Raw genomic sequence first — 16,526 nt, 5'->3', positions numbered from 1 at the left:
GCTTTTTTTTAATCTGCAAATGTTAGCAAGGGGCTTTCAGTGATATTCCTTCTACTCCTCAAAACAATGTTAGCCATAAAAAACAAACAAACAAAATGTAATAGGAGTCAAGTTATAAATAAGGCATTTGAAACATCATTGAACACAGAACCAGAAAAAACAGTTGGATTAGGATACAGGAAGAAATTTCAAGTGTCTCATAATATATCCAAAATTAGGAAGAAGTAGAAAATTATCAAAAGAGGGCATTATCAAAGCCATCAGCCTATATTCCTAGGTGCGCTTAAATTCAAACCTTTGTCTATAAAGTGGAAAGTCTAGTCAGAGTAGGGTTTCTATTAGGTATTTATATAAGGTGTGTAACTTTCAGTTTCATAGCTCCAGACCATATAGACCATTAATGAACCAGGTTTAATTAAAAGATTTGTCTAAGCACCAACTTGAGGTGTTTCCAACTCTCAGGGTATCGTACGTAGACAGTTTAGATACAAGCTTGAATTTGAAGAATATTGAACTCAGTTGGGTGCCTTTCCCAACATGTCCAGGGCGGAGAGGTCAGAATGTACATTAGAGATTATGTTCAGAAAACAACAAAAAACCAGCAAACAAATGTACTTTGTTAAAATGTTTTCTGTTTGAAAATAACCATGTGATGCACAATGCCAGACATGTAATTAAATACAAAGTATCATTAGAACAGACTTGAATCTACACTAATAAACATGGTATCTCCCTAATCCTGACTTTTAGATGCTGAAATTCACTCAGAACTAATTTAGATTTTTGTCATGGTCAAAGTCACGTTTGGTTTTAACAATATGTTTGAACTCCAGTGCCACTATCTTGCTAAACGGGACTGCAGAATATGGGCCAATTTGTTTATCTTTGCGTGCATGTAATTTCTCTAGTAAACTGTGTATGCCATATATTTTAAATAGTGAGTATGCCATATATTTAGTGAGCATAATTTTTCGTGATTCGGAACTTCACAAAAATTTCACAAGTGGTTTGATTTGTTATCACGGAGTACTGCAATTGATTGAGAAATGTAATAATTCAGCCATGCATGTCACATTCATGTCAGGATAAAAGTTATTCTTGGGGCATGTTATAAAATTTGTGAATAGTACTGGACTTGCAAAATTTGCCAAATTAAAGACCCTGCAAAATATGTGGTGTATGCAGTAACTAGCTTTGTTAGATATACATGTATTTGAACAGTTTCCATGCGTAACATGTTGAAGTATTGATATGTGTGTAAATTTGTGTCTGTGTGCATGTGTTAATGTTCACATTAGGGTAGTACTAAATTGTTTTAAACATGTTTTAACAATGAGTCATCACATTTTATGTATCAACTATTGTTCTGTAGCTCTAGATATTACCATAGATTTCCATCATCAATAATTTAACAGTATTATTGAATATGTGTCATTTGGCTGTCTCGATTTCCATAGTTCAGAGCCCCATTTCATGAAAAGTTGATATGATAGCAACTCTTGCTGAAATGGCAATTGTCATAGTAATGACAAGAATCCAGCTTCCTGATTGGCTGTTGCTATGGGAAGTTGTCATTCCAGCAAGAGTTGCCATCCTAACATCTTTTATGAAACGGGGCCCAGGATCTTTGTTTCACACATCGGAGAAAATTTCTCACCTCACCATCTTTTTCCAATGTTTGTTACTTTTGTTTAGGAGTCATATCTAGTAGATTTTTTTTTAATTTTAATTTTTTATATTTAGGATGCAGGTTTCTCAAGATACCAATGTGACAGGGAGAAGGATATAAATTATGAAATTATATAATTTTTAATCAACAGCCTGTGATAAATGACCCTTAAGTTTAAGTTTGTGATCATACATGTATATGTGTTTCTTCCATGTTTGATTAATAGTAAACTGAAGTCTCATTTAGAATTTTATTTGTTCATTAATCTCATCACTGTCATTTTAACGACAGAGAGTCTAAATGTAGAATATTATGTCATGAATGGTGCCATTTTGATAGAAGTTATTCAAGATTCAAGTGTTACATGCTTTTACTTTTCATCAAGCTCAAGAAATGCCATTAAAGCAGTGAAGAGGGGGCGTGTTTACAAAATTAAAGGGGGGGGCGCACGCACCCCTCCCCCATTTTTTTCTTTTTATTTCTTTTGTTTCAACAAAAAATAAAGGGGGGGGGGGGGCGTGCGCCGGTTGCGTTCCTCCCTGGATCCGCCCCTGGTATGCATGAAACAATATCACAGGTCACATATGAGCCCAATCACCTTTCACATCCTTTGCTTTTAAATCATGATAGAGCTCCATAGCTTCACTTTAATCAAGAGTGAGTAGAGTTGATGAAGTACTTTGGTACCGTACTGACTTGCATGCAAGTGATAGTACAATATTGTATTAGTCTCAGAAACATAATAAACTGTTATAAAATTTTCATGAACTGATGTAAGACAAATCTTTATAATTCATCTACAAAGGTAAGAAATTTGAAATTGGGAAGAGTTTGTTTTGTTTAATCTGGAGTGTGAAGAAATGAGTGTATTCAATAAAGAACTGTGATAATCTTTGGATATCCCCTGTAATTACTCTGCAGCCCGTAGTAGTACATGAACCATGTTAATGTAACAAGTGGTTGATTTTTATAAAGGATACTTGTACTGGGCATTTGCACTGCCAAACAGTTTTAATTACTCCACTGTTTCTCGGACCATCACTAGGCCTGCCTTCGGGCCAACAAGCTCTGAGCTTCCCCAGACCAGAGATGGGCCTGTCTCCAGTTGGACCAAGCTTTATGCAGGACTACTCCAGTCTTAGGAAGAGAGACCTTGGGGAGGAAGGGGTGAGGAGCTCATCGTCATTTCTACTTTTACATGACATTTTTCACCCTGGCAATGTGCACCTTCTTCTTTTCATAATGACCATCTCCTTCTTGGTCAAGGATTCTCTTTGTCTAATAGACTCTTTCATTTTAACTTGCCCATGTATTAGAAGGACTTTTAATGAATTATTCTACTTGTAGACTTATGTGATATGTCCCAGGCTTTGACCCTTGTCCTTTTTTTTTTTGTTTCACCTAAGTGTGCACACCGCTAGACCATGTCTTTTGGACTGTATGTTTTAGCTTGGACTTATCATAGATGGCAACAATTGTAGACACCTCATCAATAAATAGCATGCTTAAAGCTTGGGCTTGTTGCCTTCCTGTTGCTGTTAGCATCAGCTTCTATTATTCAGACCTTGTGCTGCTGTTGGAAATGTGTCGTAAAGTTAAGACCAGAATCTGAAACTTGCGCCAATTCTGAATGATGCTCTTCTGCTCATGATGAAGTCAATTGTTTACAGGGTGTTTTGATTTTTGCGTTCATCCTTGATTTCAGGAATCTCAATACTGCCGTGTCTTGAAGGAGCTAGAAACCAACCCAAGCACCATGGATGATGTTGCCATGTCAACCAGACCACAGCTGGTCCGAAGTAACTCATCCCCAGCACTCATCCCCACCAGCAAGCAACGGGCAGGGGATGCAGTCTCGGCCATGTCCCCTCGCACCGTTGCTAGGTCCTTCCTGGAAGATGCTGCCCAGAAACCAGGCTCCTACAAGGATCCCAGCTTCCTGGAGAAGCGCTACAGTCAAGACGCCCTGGAGAAGAAGCAGCCGGACACTGGTGACCAGAGTGACCACAGGAGTGACCGGGATGCCGCACTCCAGAGGAGTGGATCCTCAGACTTCATCGACATCAGCTACAAGGACATCGAGCAGGAGGACAGGGCCAGTGACCCCCAGCCGCACGAGCGTGCTGCCCAGGAGACGAGTGCTCCGTCTGGCAGGCAGGCCACTGATGGACCTTCATCAAAAGCAGCTCCCCCCAAAGAGAGGGAGGAGGAGCAGAAACCGGAGAAGCCACAAACGCTGGCTGTTCCATCCATCACGCGTACATCCACACTGCAGGACCAGTCCCTGTCGCTTAGGGACGAGGAGCGGCTGATGGCCCCAAGGCGCAGGGGGCACACTGTCTCTATCATGGTACGCAGGAGGGACTGGCAGAAGGCTCAACAGGTGGACACAAGGAGCAGACGTCCTCCAGATCACAAACCTACTGCACAGAGAGACTCCTACCGATCGGGACTGAACCCAAGGTTTGCACGGCAGCCTAGATGAAGGTTCTAGGACAATTACCCCCTGGACAATTACCCCAGACCCTTCCCTTGTACCCTAACCCTAATCCTAATCCTGCACCTAATCCTAACCCTAACCCAAATTATAACCCTAAATCTGACCCTAACCCTAAATCTAACCCTAATCTTTACTCGAACCTTATCACTAACCAGTATTAACCCGGGTGGGGGGTAATTGTCCTTGAGGGGTAATTACCCTGGTATGATCACACCAACTCTACCCTCAACATCAGGTTTTTTTTCAGATTTACATTTTACTGTCCACAAGTATTATCATTACATCTCATCAATTTTATTGTGTGTAATTTCATTTTGGCTCCATATGAATCCTGTGTTTTATTTCTTGACCTTATAAGCAAAACACAGAAAACTTTTTTCAGTCCAAGTGTTCTTGAGACTAACTAAGTCAATTCTGGACAGTTGAAATTAAGCTGAAGGCATGCCTTTCCTACTCCTGTTTGAGGAAATAGCAGGCAATTACAAGCTTACAAATTGTGAATGAATAATGAGACATCTATGAGAGATTTTTCTCTCCACTTCATGCTAAATAACTGCTCTTTTTGTCTCTTTTTTCTTCCAGTTTCGTCTTCCTGCAGGTTTACTTCTCCCCTCTGTTCAATGAGGGTGCGGACAGACCGGTAGCCATTCCCCTCTCTGCTGTGAGTAGATGCCTAATGTGTCTTCTTAACTCATTTCCAGGACAAAGATGTGAATACCATGTCAAGAAACACAAAGGTCTTTTTGACGTGTCAGTGACTTTCTTTTTTATGCAAGTAAACAAAACAACTATTAATATGTGGCATCCTCCAAAATCAAAATCAAGGTAAAATGAATGAAGTGAAGTCCATTAAATAGCATACTAGCCGATTGAAAAAGTGGGTTGAAAAAGACTACATAACAATTTTCTATGATATTGTCAGGGTAAAGAAAATGAAAATTTGCTACAGAAAATTTTGTACCAGTTTTTTGTTCGAAAGGTGTACTGCAAAACCATGCTACAAATGTTTCGATACTAGAGGCTGTTTTAATCTCCATCCATTCACTATTTCCATTCATATCCACCTCTAATTTGACCACACTTATTTTATGTCTATGTAGGTCGGTCAGCGAGCGGTCAAAGTCTTGGACAGGATTCCTCCACACGACACTCACAAGATTGGTGTCCTCTATGTGGGAGAAGGACAGGTACCAGAATCTCTTCACTCAACTTCTTCTAAACTTAAATCCTAGCCGCTTAAAACCCATATTTGGTTATATTTTCTCATCATATCTGTTACCCATCACAGAGCTGCCAACTAGGTTATATTTACAGTACAGTCGAATCTGCTGTAGTGGCCACCTGTGTATAACAGCCACCCTTTCCGTCTCCCTTAGGTGGCCGCTATTGACAGGTTTGACTGTTTTTAGCATGTCTTTTCTTCCCCCAAAATACATGTAGGAAAGCATGTTTTTTTCAAAAATGAAAAATGTATCTTTTCTGAATTTTTGATCTAGCTTATAATAAATGCAGTTTTCACATTTTTAAACCAACATATGATTTTCTGTGATAGAAATATGCTTTTCTTGCTGTTGTTGTTGTTGTTGTTTTTGTTGTTTAATACTGTACATCATCATGTGATTAGATCTGCGGAGTTTACCAGCCCTGCCAATGACAATTACAAGAACAAAATTGTTTACATAAAAGTAAAGTGTAAATCGTTATTACGGTTATCATTAAAGTTTGAACGGCAAAATGAAAATTGGAAAAAAATGTATGTGAATCAAAACAAAAGAGATGGCTGAATTCAGCTAAAAGTATTCGCAGTGTAGGATAGAGCAAGAGGGGAATGGGGAGAGTGTAAGGCCCATTGCTAGACATGAAACTAAAAGTAAGAATGTTTAGTCTTTGGCAAATTATACACAATAGTGCCACAATAAACCATGAATAAGAAAGGAAAGTGAAATATGATCTAAAACTTAGAAACACTCAGAGATCACTAACCTCCGCCAAGGCTGCAGGTCACCGCATACTTGCCAACTAATAAGATTTTATCAGATTCAGTAAGATACATACCAAAATCAGATTTTCTGTCAGAGAAATAGGATTTTAAAAAAATGTTTGGATATACTTTCATGTGTAGAAGATTTGACTGAAAATAAGATTTTTAACTTCAGTTTGCATATAAAATAAGATTTTTGCAATCCACAAGAAAGATATTTCATCTTGAAATGTTGGCAGGTATGTCACCCGTGCCATAGATCAGCACTCTGCATGCATCCTTAAAAACACATCCCGAATCTGACACATTGTCCTGATCACCATCACAAAATTCAATAACCTCTTTCTTCCTATGAAAACAGACCCATCCTTAAAATTACACCAATATCCCATCTTAACCTCGCATGAATAGTTCTAGCAGATATTATGAAAGCAAGCAAACAATATCAAAGCAAAAACATAATCTCCTTGGAGGAGGGAAAAAAAAAATAGAAGTTTGTAATTTACTCCTCTAGAACTGTATGGCTTGTATTCACGAAAGATGGTTTAATTCTATACCATGGTTTGAATTTAGTCCTTGGACTACAGAGAAGCGTGAAATAGGCATACTTTTGACATGCACGTATCAATATGCGATTGTTATTGGACGTCTGCCGGCGGACACAATCTGTCACTTGCATTTACGCAGGAGAAATTTGCATAAAACATGGTCTAAATGTGAACCACCTTCATGAATACAGGCCTATGAGTCTTCAACATGTACTAAGTGTTTCCAATGTATACGTCATGGTTGGTATTACAAATGAGTTTTGAAATAACTTGACCATGACAGACTAAGGACCAGACAGCCATCCTGTCCAACGTCTACGGGTCAGCTCGCTACATGACCTTCCTGAAGGGTCTCGGTCAGCTGGTGTCACTCAAGAATGTTGACCCGGACGAGGTGTACACAGGAGGGCTGGACAGGACGGGGTCAGATGGCAACTTTACCTACTGGTGGAAGGATGACATCATGCAAGGTACTTTCCCTTTCTCCCTCTCTCTCTCTATCTCACTCTCTCTTCCTGACTTTCTTTCAATAGACAGCTAATGGTAAAAACTCAAAGCAGAAAACAGAACTTGCTTTGCTTTCCTGCCGTGGATCCTTCAAGAATTATCATTTGTTTTTGAAAAAGTTGCAAATGATGTAATAATAGGTAAGCCAGATCATTCCCAATGTAATTTATGGTATATACATGATGATATGGAATTGAATGCCTATCAGGTTCTTTTAATGATTTTTTTAGTATTTTCCTAGCCTGTGACCCCCTTTAACATGCTACTTTTCACATTTTGGTCAGAATTTAAATCTTATGCTATTATGCCCATTGCTGAAAAAAAAAAAAAATAGCATGTCAGTTTGATCACTGATAGTCAGCTGAGATGTGTGCTATAAGTATTGTGACTATGGCACAATGGTGCAGTAGTTGTTGAGTAGGTTTGTGCATGCTATTGCGAATTACACAGATTAGTAGATTTCCATTCTTCCAAGGAATAATGAGGGAATTCCCCATGAGTTTATGCAGTCGTTCAATGGTGTATTGTGTTCAACAGTTATCTTCCACATTGCCACGCTGATGCCCAACAAGGAGTTGGATCCAACCTGTAATGGCAAGAAGCTGCACATTGGTAATGACTTTGTCTCTATCGTCTACAACGAGAGTGGACAACCCTACCGGCTTGGAACCATCAAGGTATGGACTCTATACCAGTATGCCTTAAAATTTTCCATGAATCCAACACTTTCAGTCATTTCACTTTGTCTTTGTCACACTCCTCCGTCGCTCTCTCCCGTCACAATTCTGTTCTGCCTTCCATGTACATAAGTAGTTAAGTTTTCTTTTCTCATGTAATAGTTTCATATTCTTTTCACATTACTGCCTGTCATTTTATCTCTGTATGTATATACTGGGCAGTATTGCAAAGCAGTTTCCTACCCTGTAATTTTAAGTGTGGCATTCCTTCTTTCACTATTCCCATAAAAACTGCCTGTACACTGTACTTGCTCCTCAAATTATATCTAGGGCTCGACATTAGCGAAGGCCTAGCGTTGGGGCCACTAAAATTGATGTTGGGCCACCAAAAATTGATATTGAGAAACCAAAAATTGATGTTGGGCCACCAAAAATTAATATTGAGCCACCCAAAATTGATGTTGGGCCACCAAAAATTGATGTTGAGCCACCCAGAATTGATGTTGGGCCACCAGAAATTGATGTTGGGCCACCAAAAATTGATATTGAGCCACCAAAAATTGATGTTGGGCCACCAAAAATTGATATTGAGCCACCAAAAATTGATGTTGGGCCACCAAAAATTGATATTGAGCCACCAAAAATTGATGTTGGGCCACCAAATTTTGATGTTGGGCCACCAAAAATTTGTTGGGCCACCAAATTTCCAAAAAGGTTATCTCTTGGTAGCTCGTTAAGATTTGAGATGGGTTGTTATGTTTCCTTACATTTTGGGCCAAATCATGTGTCTTTTTGTGGCCACCAAAATCTGACATTTTAAAGATATCTGTTTCCAGATTGGGCCACCAGAGGAAAAAAGTTAGTGTTAAGCCCTGTTGTATTTATCAGTGGAGGATTCTAATTCTTGTCCGCTTGTTAAACCAATGACAGTTCTCTGTACTCATTTCTCTCAAGGGTCAATTCAATTTTGCCGAGATTATTGTGGAACCCCTGGACAACGAAAGCAACCTGGTGTCCATCCAAGCAAAACCAGGTAGGATGTAGTAACAAGACTTTGAAAAATAACAATTTAAATGTTAGTTGTCATTCTCTTTGTTCTTGCAATGAATCGTACGTAATTACATGATGCAATAATGCACTGTAATCAATGTTCACTTCACATCAGGTAGATGGGTTTTTATTACTGATACACGGAATCATTTGTTGTAATTACCTTGCATGTAGACTTATTATTTAGCTACTATGAAAGCACTCAAATGCTAATGAGCAAGCTACCGCGGAACTGTTGGAGTCCCTTCTAAAGAATTAAACAATGGGCAAAAGTTCCCTACATGCATTGCAAGTGCCCTGCATAGGGGCACAGCTGCTGGTAATGGAGGACTTGAACCATGGACCTCAAAATTGAGTGTCTGTAGTCTTAACCACTGAGCCACAGCAACTCCTCATTCAGGGGGAATTAATTGCTATCAAAACTTTTTATGGCAACCTCTCAAGGCAAACAAAAGGGTATCCTTTGTAGACAGGTGGCCACTTTGAACAGGTTGACATCTCATTCCATTTATTTTTTCATAATACCTGTAGTTAACGTTATACACATGTCATTTGTACACACACGACTGCAAACGATCTAAACACAGTACTGAATGCAATATTTTGTTATCTCAGAAATAAACCGGTTATGTAAAGGCCCAGTCACACTGCCCAAAAGTCGCGTAAACGCATGAATCACGTAAGAAATTCGAGCCTAGGCGATACATGCGCGATTTGTGCATTTCATGAGTTTATCTGACGTGGAACCTTCGTAGTTGTCCGCCGATGTGCGCTGGATTGGCGCTTTACGTAATTCCAGGTTTTGAGCAGCTCAAAACTCGGCTTCGCGTAAAAGTTTACGCAGTATTACGCTGTTTAACGTAATTTTTGCGTAGTTTTTGTAGCTCTTACGCGAACAATGCGCGAAATACATTTTGTATGCATAGAATATCAGTGATCATTCGCGAAAATGTTGCCGCTATCATGTTCATGCGCGAATCATGCGCGATTCATACGCAGTTCAGTAGTGATAATGCGCAGATTATGCATGGTTTTCCGTGGACCTCAGTCTTCGCGCACAACCATGAATTCGCCCTATTTGGGGCCTTTGCGTGCCTATGCGCTGAAAGTGCGTGGGTTGTTAGTGATTTTTGCGTGATCCTTCCTTAGTTCTTGCGCAATTCATCGGTGATTTTCATTGCGTAAATCAGTGAAAATTCTTGACGGACAAGCACGCACAACCAAATTTCTTGCGTGATTCATGCGTTTACGCAACTTTTGGGCAGTGTGACCGGGCCTTGAAGCTGTTCTTTCTCTCTGTCATCTTTTCATCTTGATTGTAATATGGTTGGGACTAATCAGGCTGTTAGACAAGATTCAAAACTCTAGCGAACAGGAAATCAACATAGAAAATTAACAACAAAAGTGTCATACTTAACACTGGGAGACCATCTACTATTTGTAGACGGCTTGTTGTTACACCGATGGTTACTGTATCATGCTAAGTCTTCAATCCATAATTTGTTTTTTTGGGGGAATTTATACATGTAGTTGGTGCATATACATCATAGCAGGTGACCACTAAAATCTGTTTGGCTCTATCATAGAATAGCTGATGTTATTGCTTGTCACTTCAGAATTTCTATTCAATTCAATTAATCTATTCCACATGCTGAAAAATACATAGATTTACTTACACTTGTTGCACATCATATCTGAAGGAAAGACAGAAGAAAGAGAGAAGATTTATAGGTCGTGAGAGAATTGTCACAGGTGATATGAGAACTATTGAGGCAGATTCCCATACAAGATGAATAGGACCCCGTTTACAGTGCGAGACTGGGCAGAGCCGCGGCCGAGCCGCGGCCAAGCCCAACCTCAATTGCGAGGCTGAGCCCTGCAATTTTGTCCGTTTACACTGCCGGGCTCGGCCGTTCTTTTGATTCAAACCTTTCAATATTTTGTCATAGTGGCGCTGTGCTTTTAAACAAACGCAATTTGGTATTGTCTGGTTTCCAGACCCTTTGCCAACTGAATTCCATGGCAACGAAGTCAGCGTTCGAGCAAAGGCCTTTGCAGGACAAAACCACCTTAAATTATACTAGTTTTCGACGTTGAGGGGGTTAATATCCTGAATAGCGAAATAGTACAGGCAGAGGGTTTGGAAGCCAGACTAAAATTGGCCGCGCATTTGGCCCAGTTTGCGTTTACACTGAGAAAAGACCGGGCTCGGCCTTGGATGAGCCATGGCCGAGACCACCTCCAGAGCGTGGCCAAATGCGCAGCCAATTTTTGCCTCGCATTTGGCCTTTTGCGTGTTTACACTGAAATGAAGGTGGGCTCGGCCGCGGCCGAGCCTCGCACTGTAAGCAGGGTCTACAGGTTGATAAAAATATACACACTAAATAAATGATAACAAAGGACAACATAACACAAAACCAAAAGGGCAGATTCGTACAGAGATTATTCATTTGCACTCTCGATCAAAAACATCTTTTATTTATCTGTAACAGATTTAAAGTCTTGGACATTCTTTCATAGCAGCTGGTAACTCATTCCAGCATTGGATTCTGTTGTATTTGATTGTAGTCTTTGAAAACTCATATCTGTACAAAGGTAAACATGTATTTTATGAGAATATCTAGTGATATGAGTATGGAATGCACTCTTTGAAGTAGATAAATTATGGAACGTGACAAGTGAGGTACCTTTGATGTAAGAGAGCATAAATGTAGCCCCGTATCACTGCACTATTTGATCAATTTGTAAAACCTAGTTTGTTTGAGTAATACCGCAGTGTGTGCAAAAGGATTTATATGACAGAGTGATGTTATAGCACATTTTTGAAATGATATATGGTGCAGAAAGTATGATGAACTTTGACCCCATATTATTACTCAGAATGTTATGTGTTGGAAAGTCATAGTGTGATACAAAGTAAAAAGGATTTATAAAGGAAGTTTATGCTCCAATCAGGCTGCTCCAAATGATTCATAACACCACCAATTCTGCTTATATTAATTAAAATGTCACTTATACAAACAATGTATGATATTAAGTTAAGCTATGCCATCATTAAGTTAAGTTAAGTCAAGTTAAGTTAAGTTAAGTTAAGCCATCATCAAATTTCACACCAAAATATGTTGGTACTGTCAGTTAAGTGAACCAGCTTCAGCTGGGTTTATCTTATCTCCTTAAAAGATTAGCCTAGAGTACTGTTTCACTATGTTTTGTCAGGTCATAATATCCAACACAGCAAAGAGATGATAAAGATTTCATTGGCAAGTCATAAAATGCCTTTTATAGGCCTAAAAGTTTATATTGTGTGAACTCTTACTGACTTGGGATAGGTGAAAAGGAGGTCATATTTTGTGTTATGTAGTTCAGGTTACAACCTGCAAACATAGGGTGATGATGGTACTATCAGGTGAACAAATATTGATTGTCTGTCTGGAAAGTAAATAAGGGAATTCTTGTGTTCCTTTTGATTGTGGAATCAGATAGAGTAATTTTTGTGCTGATATGTGTCTTATTTTGTATTTGCGTACAGTAAATATTTCATATCCTGTTAAACAGTATAGAAATATTTATTATTTTACAAGGTTAATGGTACTTTGCAAAGTACACAGTGGTATTGATTCAGCTCTGGTGTGTAATCATACAAATAGCAGAACGAAAATCCAGAGAGAAAGATACAGATGTTAATGTACACCATTTATGATACAGCAGGCTTTCCGAAATTGTTGGATGAACATTTTCTGACAAGCACTTATGTAAATGAGCTAAAGTAAGCAGGAGCAGAATCTCTTAAAAACATGGGAAAAAAACAAACAAACAAACAAACTTGTCATGTTAACCCGTTGAGGACGGGATGATTTTGCTACAACACACATTTCCTATAGACACTTGCCAGAGTATACTCGGGACTCATCCTCAACGGGTTAAAAGGCTATCACTACTCACTCAGTCTGAGTTGCAGCTATGTAGCAATTAACAGTGTGATGAAGTGTAAAGATATACCCCAGTACTCAAAATTTGGCAGTGTGAGAGATGTTATGACCTTTTGATGATCATAATAGTGTTTCATATGTGGACATTATTTACACGATCTAAAGTCTTGAGTGGACTGCCCAGTGACAGTAATATAGAAGCTTGCTTCCTGTGACAAATATATCAATTGGAAAAAGCAAACAAACAAAATGATGATGTATTTGTGGACAAACCGATAGAACATTTGTGAGTTCATGACATCATCTCGAATCTAACTTATGTAAGTGCTTCTAACCACTGTCATTGTTCAATGAAAACATGCAAAACTTTAAAATATCAAAACTATCTTATTTCATGTCAGATATTAAGGAAATTTCTTTCATTCTCTTGTTTTGAATTGACACTATTTATCAAGTTGAAATAGGACTTGGAATTACACTTCATGTCAAAGACTACAAAATTTGATGCTTTGAAGGAAAGTACTACAGTTGAACCTCTCTTATCCGGCCTCCCTTTATCTGGATCTCTCTATTATCCGGACGCAATCTCCCCGTGATTTTTTTTTATAATAATTACGGGAGGAAAGGGGGATTCCCAACTCCTTGAGAAATCCTACACAAACACACATGAATTACACATTACTTCCAACATGATTAACATACATTACATCAAATTTTCTTCCAAATTGCTACCTTCAGACATTTTAACATCACCCAAACATCCCCAAATCATCGCAAGAACATGGACAGATTATGCGCTCGAGTCCTCTCATATCGCATTGCCACATATAGGTCCATACACAGCCGTCGATATGACTAGATAGACATTCATTGTTTCGAGTCATTGGCTGAGCAACGAACGATATTAAACACTCAAAAATTGTTCACACACAGTACACACACAAAGAGAAAGAGGGAGACCATCTAACAATGGCGACCTACAGTCGACTTTGCCGAGCCGTGATGATCGAATTTGGAAGCGTAGTTTCGTCGACCTGTACTGTTTATTTTCAAGATCTACTTGATACATTTCTTAATAATTATTTAGGTAAATCATCCCAAGAATTTATTTAAAAACCCGAACCTCTATTTTGGGGTCTGTTACTGAGTGTAACAATGAAAAGGTTGCAGTATACACATTACTACATGTGGTACTACAATGGGCTACATCAGTACATGTGTATGTATATGTACATGTATAAAGCATTGAGTCTCACGTATCCGGCCAAATCCCTTATCCGGATGAGCCCCGGTTCCGACTTGTCCGGATACGAGAGATTCAACTGTATGTACATTCTGAAGCCTGAAAAGCTAGATAGTTTCCAGTCTGAATCCAATATGCTGTCTATCTACTTTCATTATTACTATCATTTTTTTTTTTCATGGAGGGGGGGATGGAATGGGTTGGATTATGCCTTTTCTTTCAGTGTGATGTATTTCTGATCCAATGTGAAAGCATTAAAGCATAGTCAGGATGACAGGAATAGAAAGAAACACAACTTTTTGATGTTAATTGGCCTTTCAATAGATCTTTGGTTTTCTTTAGATGTGTAAGAAAGATCGCTAATGTTTTAAAGAATGAAATATAGAAAAAGTCTATGTGATGATAGGCAAAAACTAATGAGATGAAAATATACAATGTAAGTTACAGAATGAGTCTTTTCACAAAGTTTTGCACTTTTTGCTTGATTACGCCAGAGCTGCAGCAGATGTTAGGGAGGCGAGGTCCCTGGATGGTGTCCGACCAACGAGTGGCACTCCTAGTGAGACAGATGGCCCTTCATGCTAATGTGAGTTCACTGGTCGTCGTAGTCATGACAACCATTTAGATATTTCCAGTAATTCTGATATTTGCTGAGGATGAGTAGAGGGAATCTGCATTGGTGATGGTGATTGCAGACTTTATTCTCTCATTAAAGCTTTGAAATACCTTCCTCACCAGATTTGAAATGTTTCATCAGATGAGTCTTATCAGACACTGCCTGGATGCCTACATAATGTATGTTTTCAATTTGGCCTTATTTAGAATCTTTTTATCTCTCCTCTTCTCTCTCTCTCTCTCTCATTCTATATTTCTTTCATCTATCTATCTGTCTGTCTATCTGCTTGTTTATCTCTCCATCTATCTGTCTATCTATCCATCTATCTAATAGTATATACATGTACCTGTCTGGCTTTCTCTCATCTATCTTTCTATTTATTTATTTATTTATCTATCTATCTATCAATCTCATTTTCTAATCTGCCTACAACTTTGTAGCATCTGTCTATCAATCTATTTATCAATAATCTATCTGTCTTGTAGTCTATCTATCTATCTATCTATCTATATATCTATCTATCTATCTATCTATCTATCTATCTGTCTGTCTCTCTGCCTGTATAGCTATTTTGTTTCTATGTGTATCATATTTCTTTCTTGATTTTTCATATGGCATGTGTTGATGATTTCCCTTCATATCTTGAGCTACATACCAGTTGGAGTTAGTACCTCACCAGTCATCATTCTGATCATTTTTCCATCCTTGAATCTTCCGACAGCTTGCCTCCCAGATCCATCAAAGGAGTCCCTCAGAGGCCTACTGCTCCAACTGGCTGGAGAGGCTGCGGCAGATCCGTCGCATCCACGACAAAGTCAGTCAAATGGGGGCGCCCTCCAACCCCATGCTCAGCATGATGTCCTCGCGCTACCTCCACCAGACGCCGGAGAAGAAGTCTGGCGGTCAAAACAAGCCGGGAAAAATCAGCGACTTCACAGACTATGCCTAGATCATGAGGCCGGCATTCATTTTAAGAAGGCATGCCAGGACCTACGCCTTGTCTGCTGATAATGTTCAAGTGATGCTAGAAGTGGATTGTAGGCAGTGGCTTTGCACCATATAATGGTGGGTTGTAGAAGTGGTCAGACATACTATCACCATTGGAGCTGGAGTCAGTATTGATATCTACAGCCGAGAGAGTTTGTGGGGTGATGTGGGGGCACTGTGACATAGCGGACAAGACTCTTTGACTTTCAATTGGAGGTCCCGAGTTCAAATCCCGTCAAGTGCATACATCATTGGACAAGATGTTTTTGCCCTCGACTGTATGTCCCTCGATCTCAACCCAGCCAATCGTATGGACCTGTGGAGTTGATATACCCAATGCCTATGTCATCTATTATTGTAGTCGAACTCACTTTTGTGTATCACTGTTTTCAAGATGTGTGAGAATGCACTCCATTTATTCATTGCCCTTTCACAAGATACAATCATTAAGATTATGTTAGTCAAAAATTATCTTTTTATAATACTGAGATATAATGCTCTGAAGTCTTGTACTCCATCTGGAATTGTTCAAGAGAGATATAGATAGAGATAGATTTAGAGACAAATAGAGAGAGAGAGAGAGAGAGAGAGAGAGAGAGAGACATACAGACAGAGGAGGAGAGAAGGAGAATATATGAATATATGTGACCCGCTACAACAAAATGATCCTAAAGTCGGGCGAGGTCGATTATTTGAAAATTGCATGACACAATTCCCTAATCTTTCTGCTTTAAATTGATATATAACACATCTTATGAAAATAATCTGCTGCGGAGATATGGATGTTTAAAAGAGAGCATGTCGAGACGTCTGGGAAAT

The 16,526-nt window shown here is 39.1% G+C and overlaps 1 protein-coding gene across 1 annotated transcript in view; it reads left to right on the top strand.

Annotated features, from left to right (window-relative positions):
- Positions 1–15,750, top strand: part of LOC139722487 (tuberin-like) — a 55,560-nt gene extending 39,810 nt beyond the window's left edge. The window contains exons 28-36 of the mRNA XM_071633777.1: positions 2,715–2,836; positions 3,375–4,132; positions 4,752–4,830; positions 5,270–5,356; positions 6,982–7,168; positions 7,743–7,882; positions 8,837–8,915; positions 14,599–14,690; positions 15,442–15,750. Coding sequence (XP_071489878.1) covers positions 2,715–2,836; positions 3,375–4,132; positions 4,752–4,830; positions 5,270–5,356; positions 6,982–7,168; positions 7,743–7,882; positions 8,837–8,915; positions 14,599–14,690; positions 15,442–15,669 — 1,772 coding nt within the window. The 3' untranslated portion in view covers positions 15,670–15,750. The remainder of the gene's footprint in view (positions 1–2,714; positions 2,837–3,374; positions 4,133–4,751; positions 4,831–5,269; positions 5,357–6,981; positions 7,169–7,742; positions 7,883–8,836; positions 8,916–14,598; positions 14,691–15,441) is intronic.
- The last annotated feature ends 776 nt before the right edge of the window (positions 15,751–16,526 follow it).

This window comes from Diadema antillarum, unplaced genomic scaffold, assembly GCF_040938485.1.
Source record: "Diadema antillarum isolate AM-2024a unplaced genomic scaffold, OU_Dant_1.0 scf00000166, whole genome shotgun sequence".
Classification (NCBI taxonomy): domain Eukaryota; kingdom Metazoa; phylum Echinodermata; class Echinoidea; order Diadematoida; family Diadematidae; genus Diadema; species Diadema antillarum.
The sequence above is the reverse complement of the archived record's forward strand: the minus strand, read 5'-3'. Positions and strand labels throughout refer to the sequence as shown.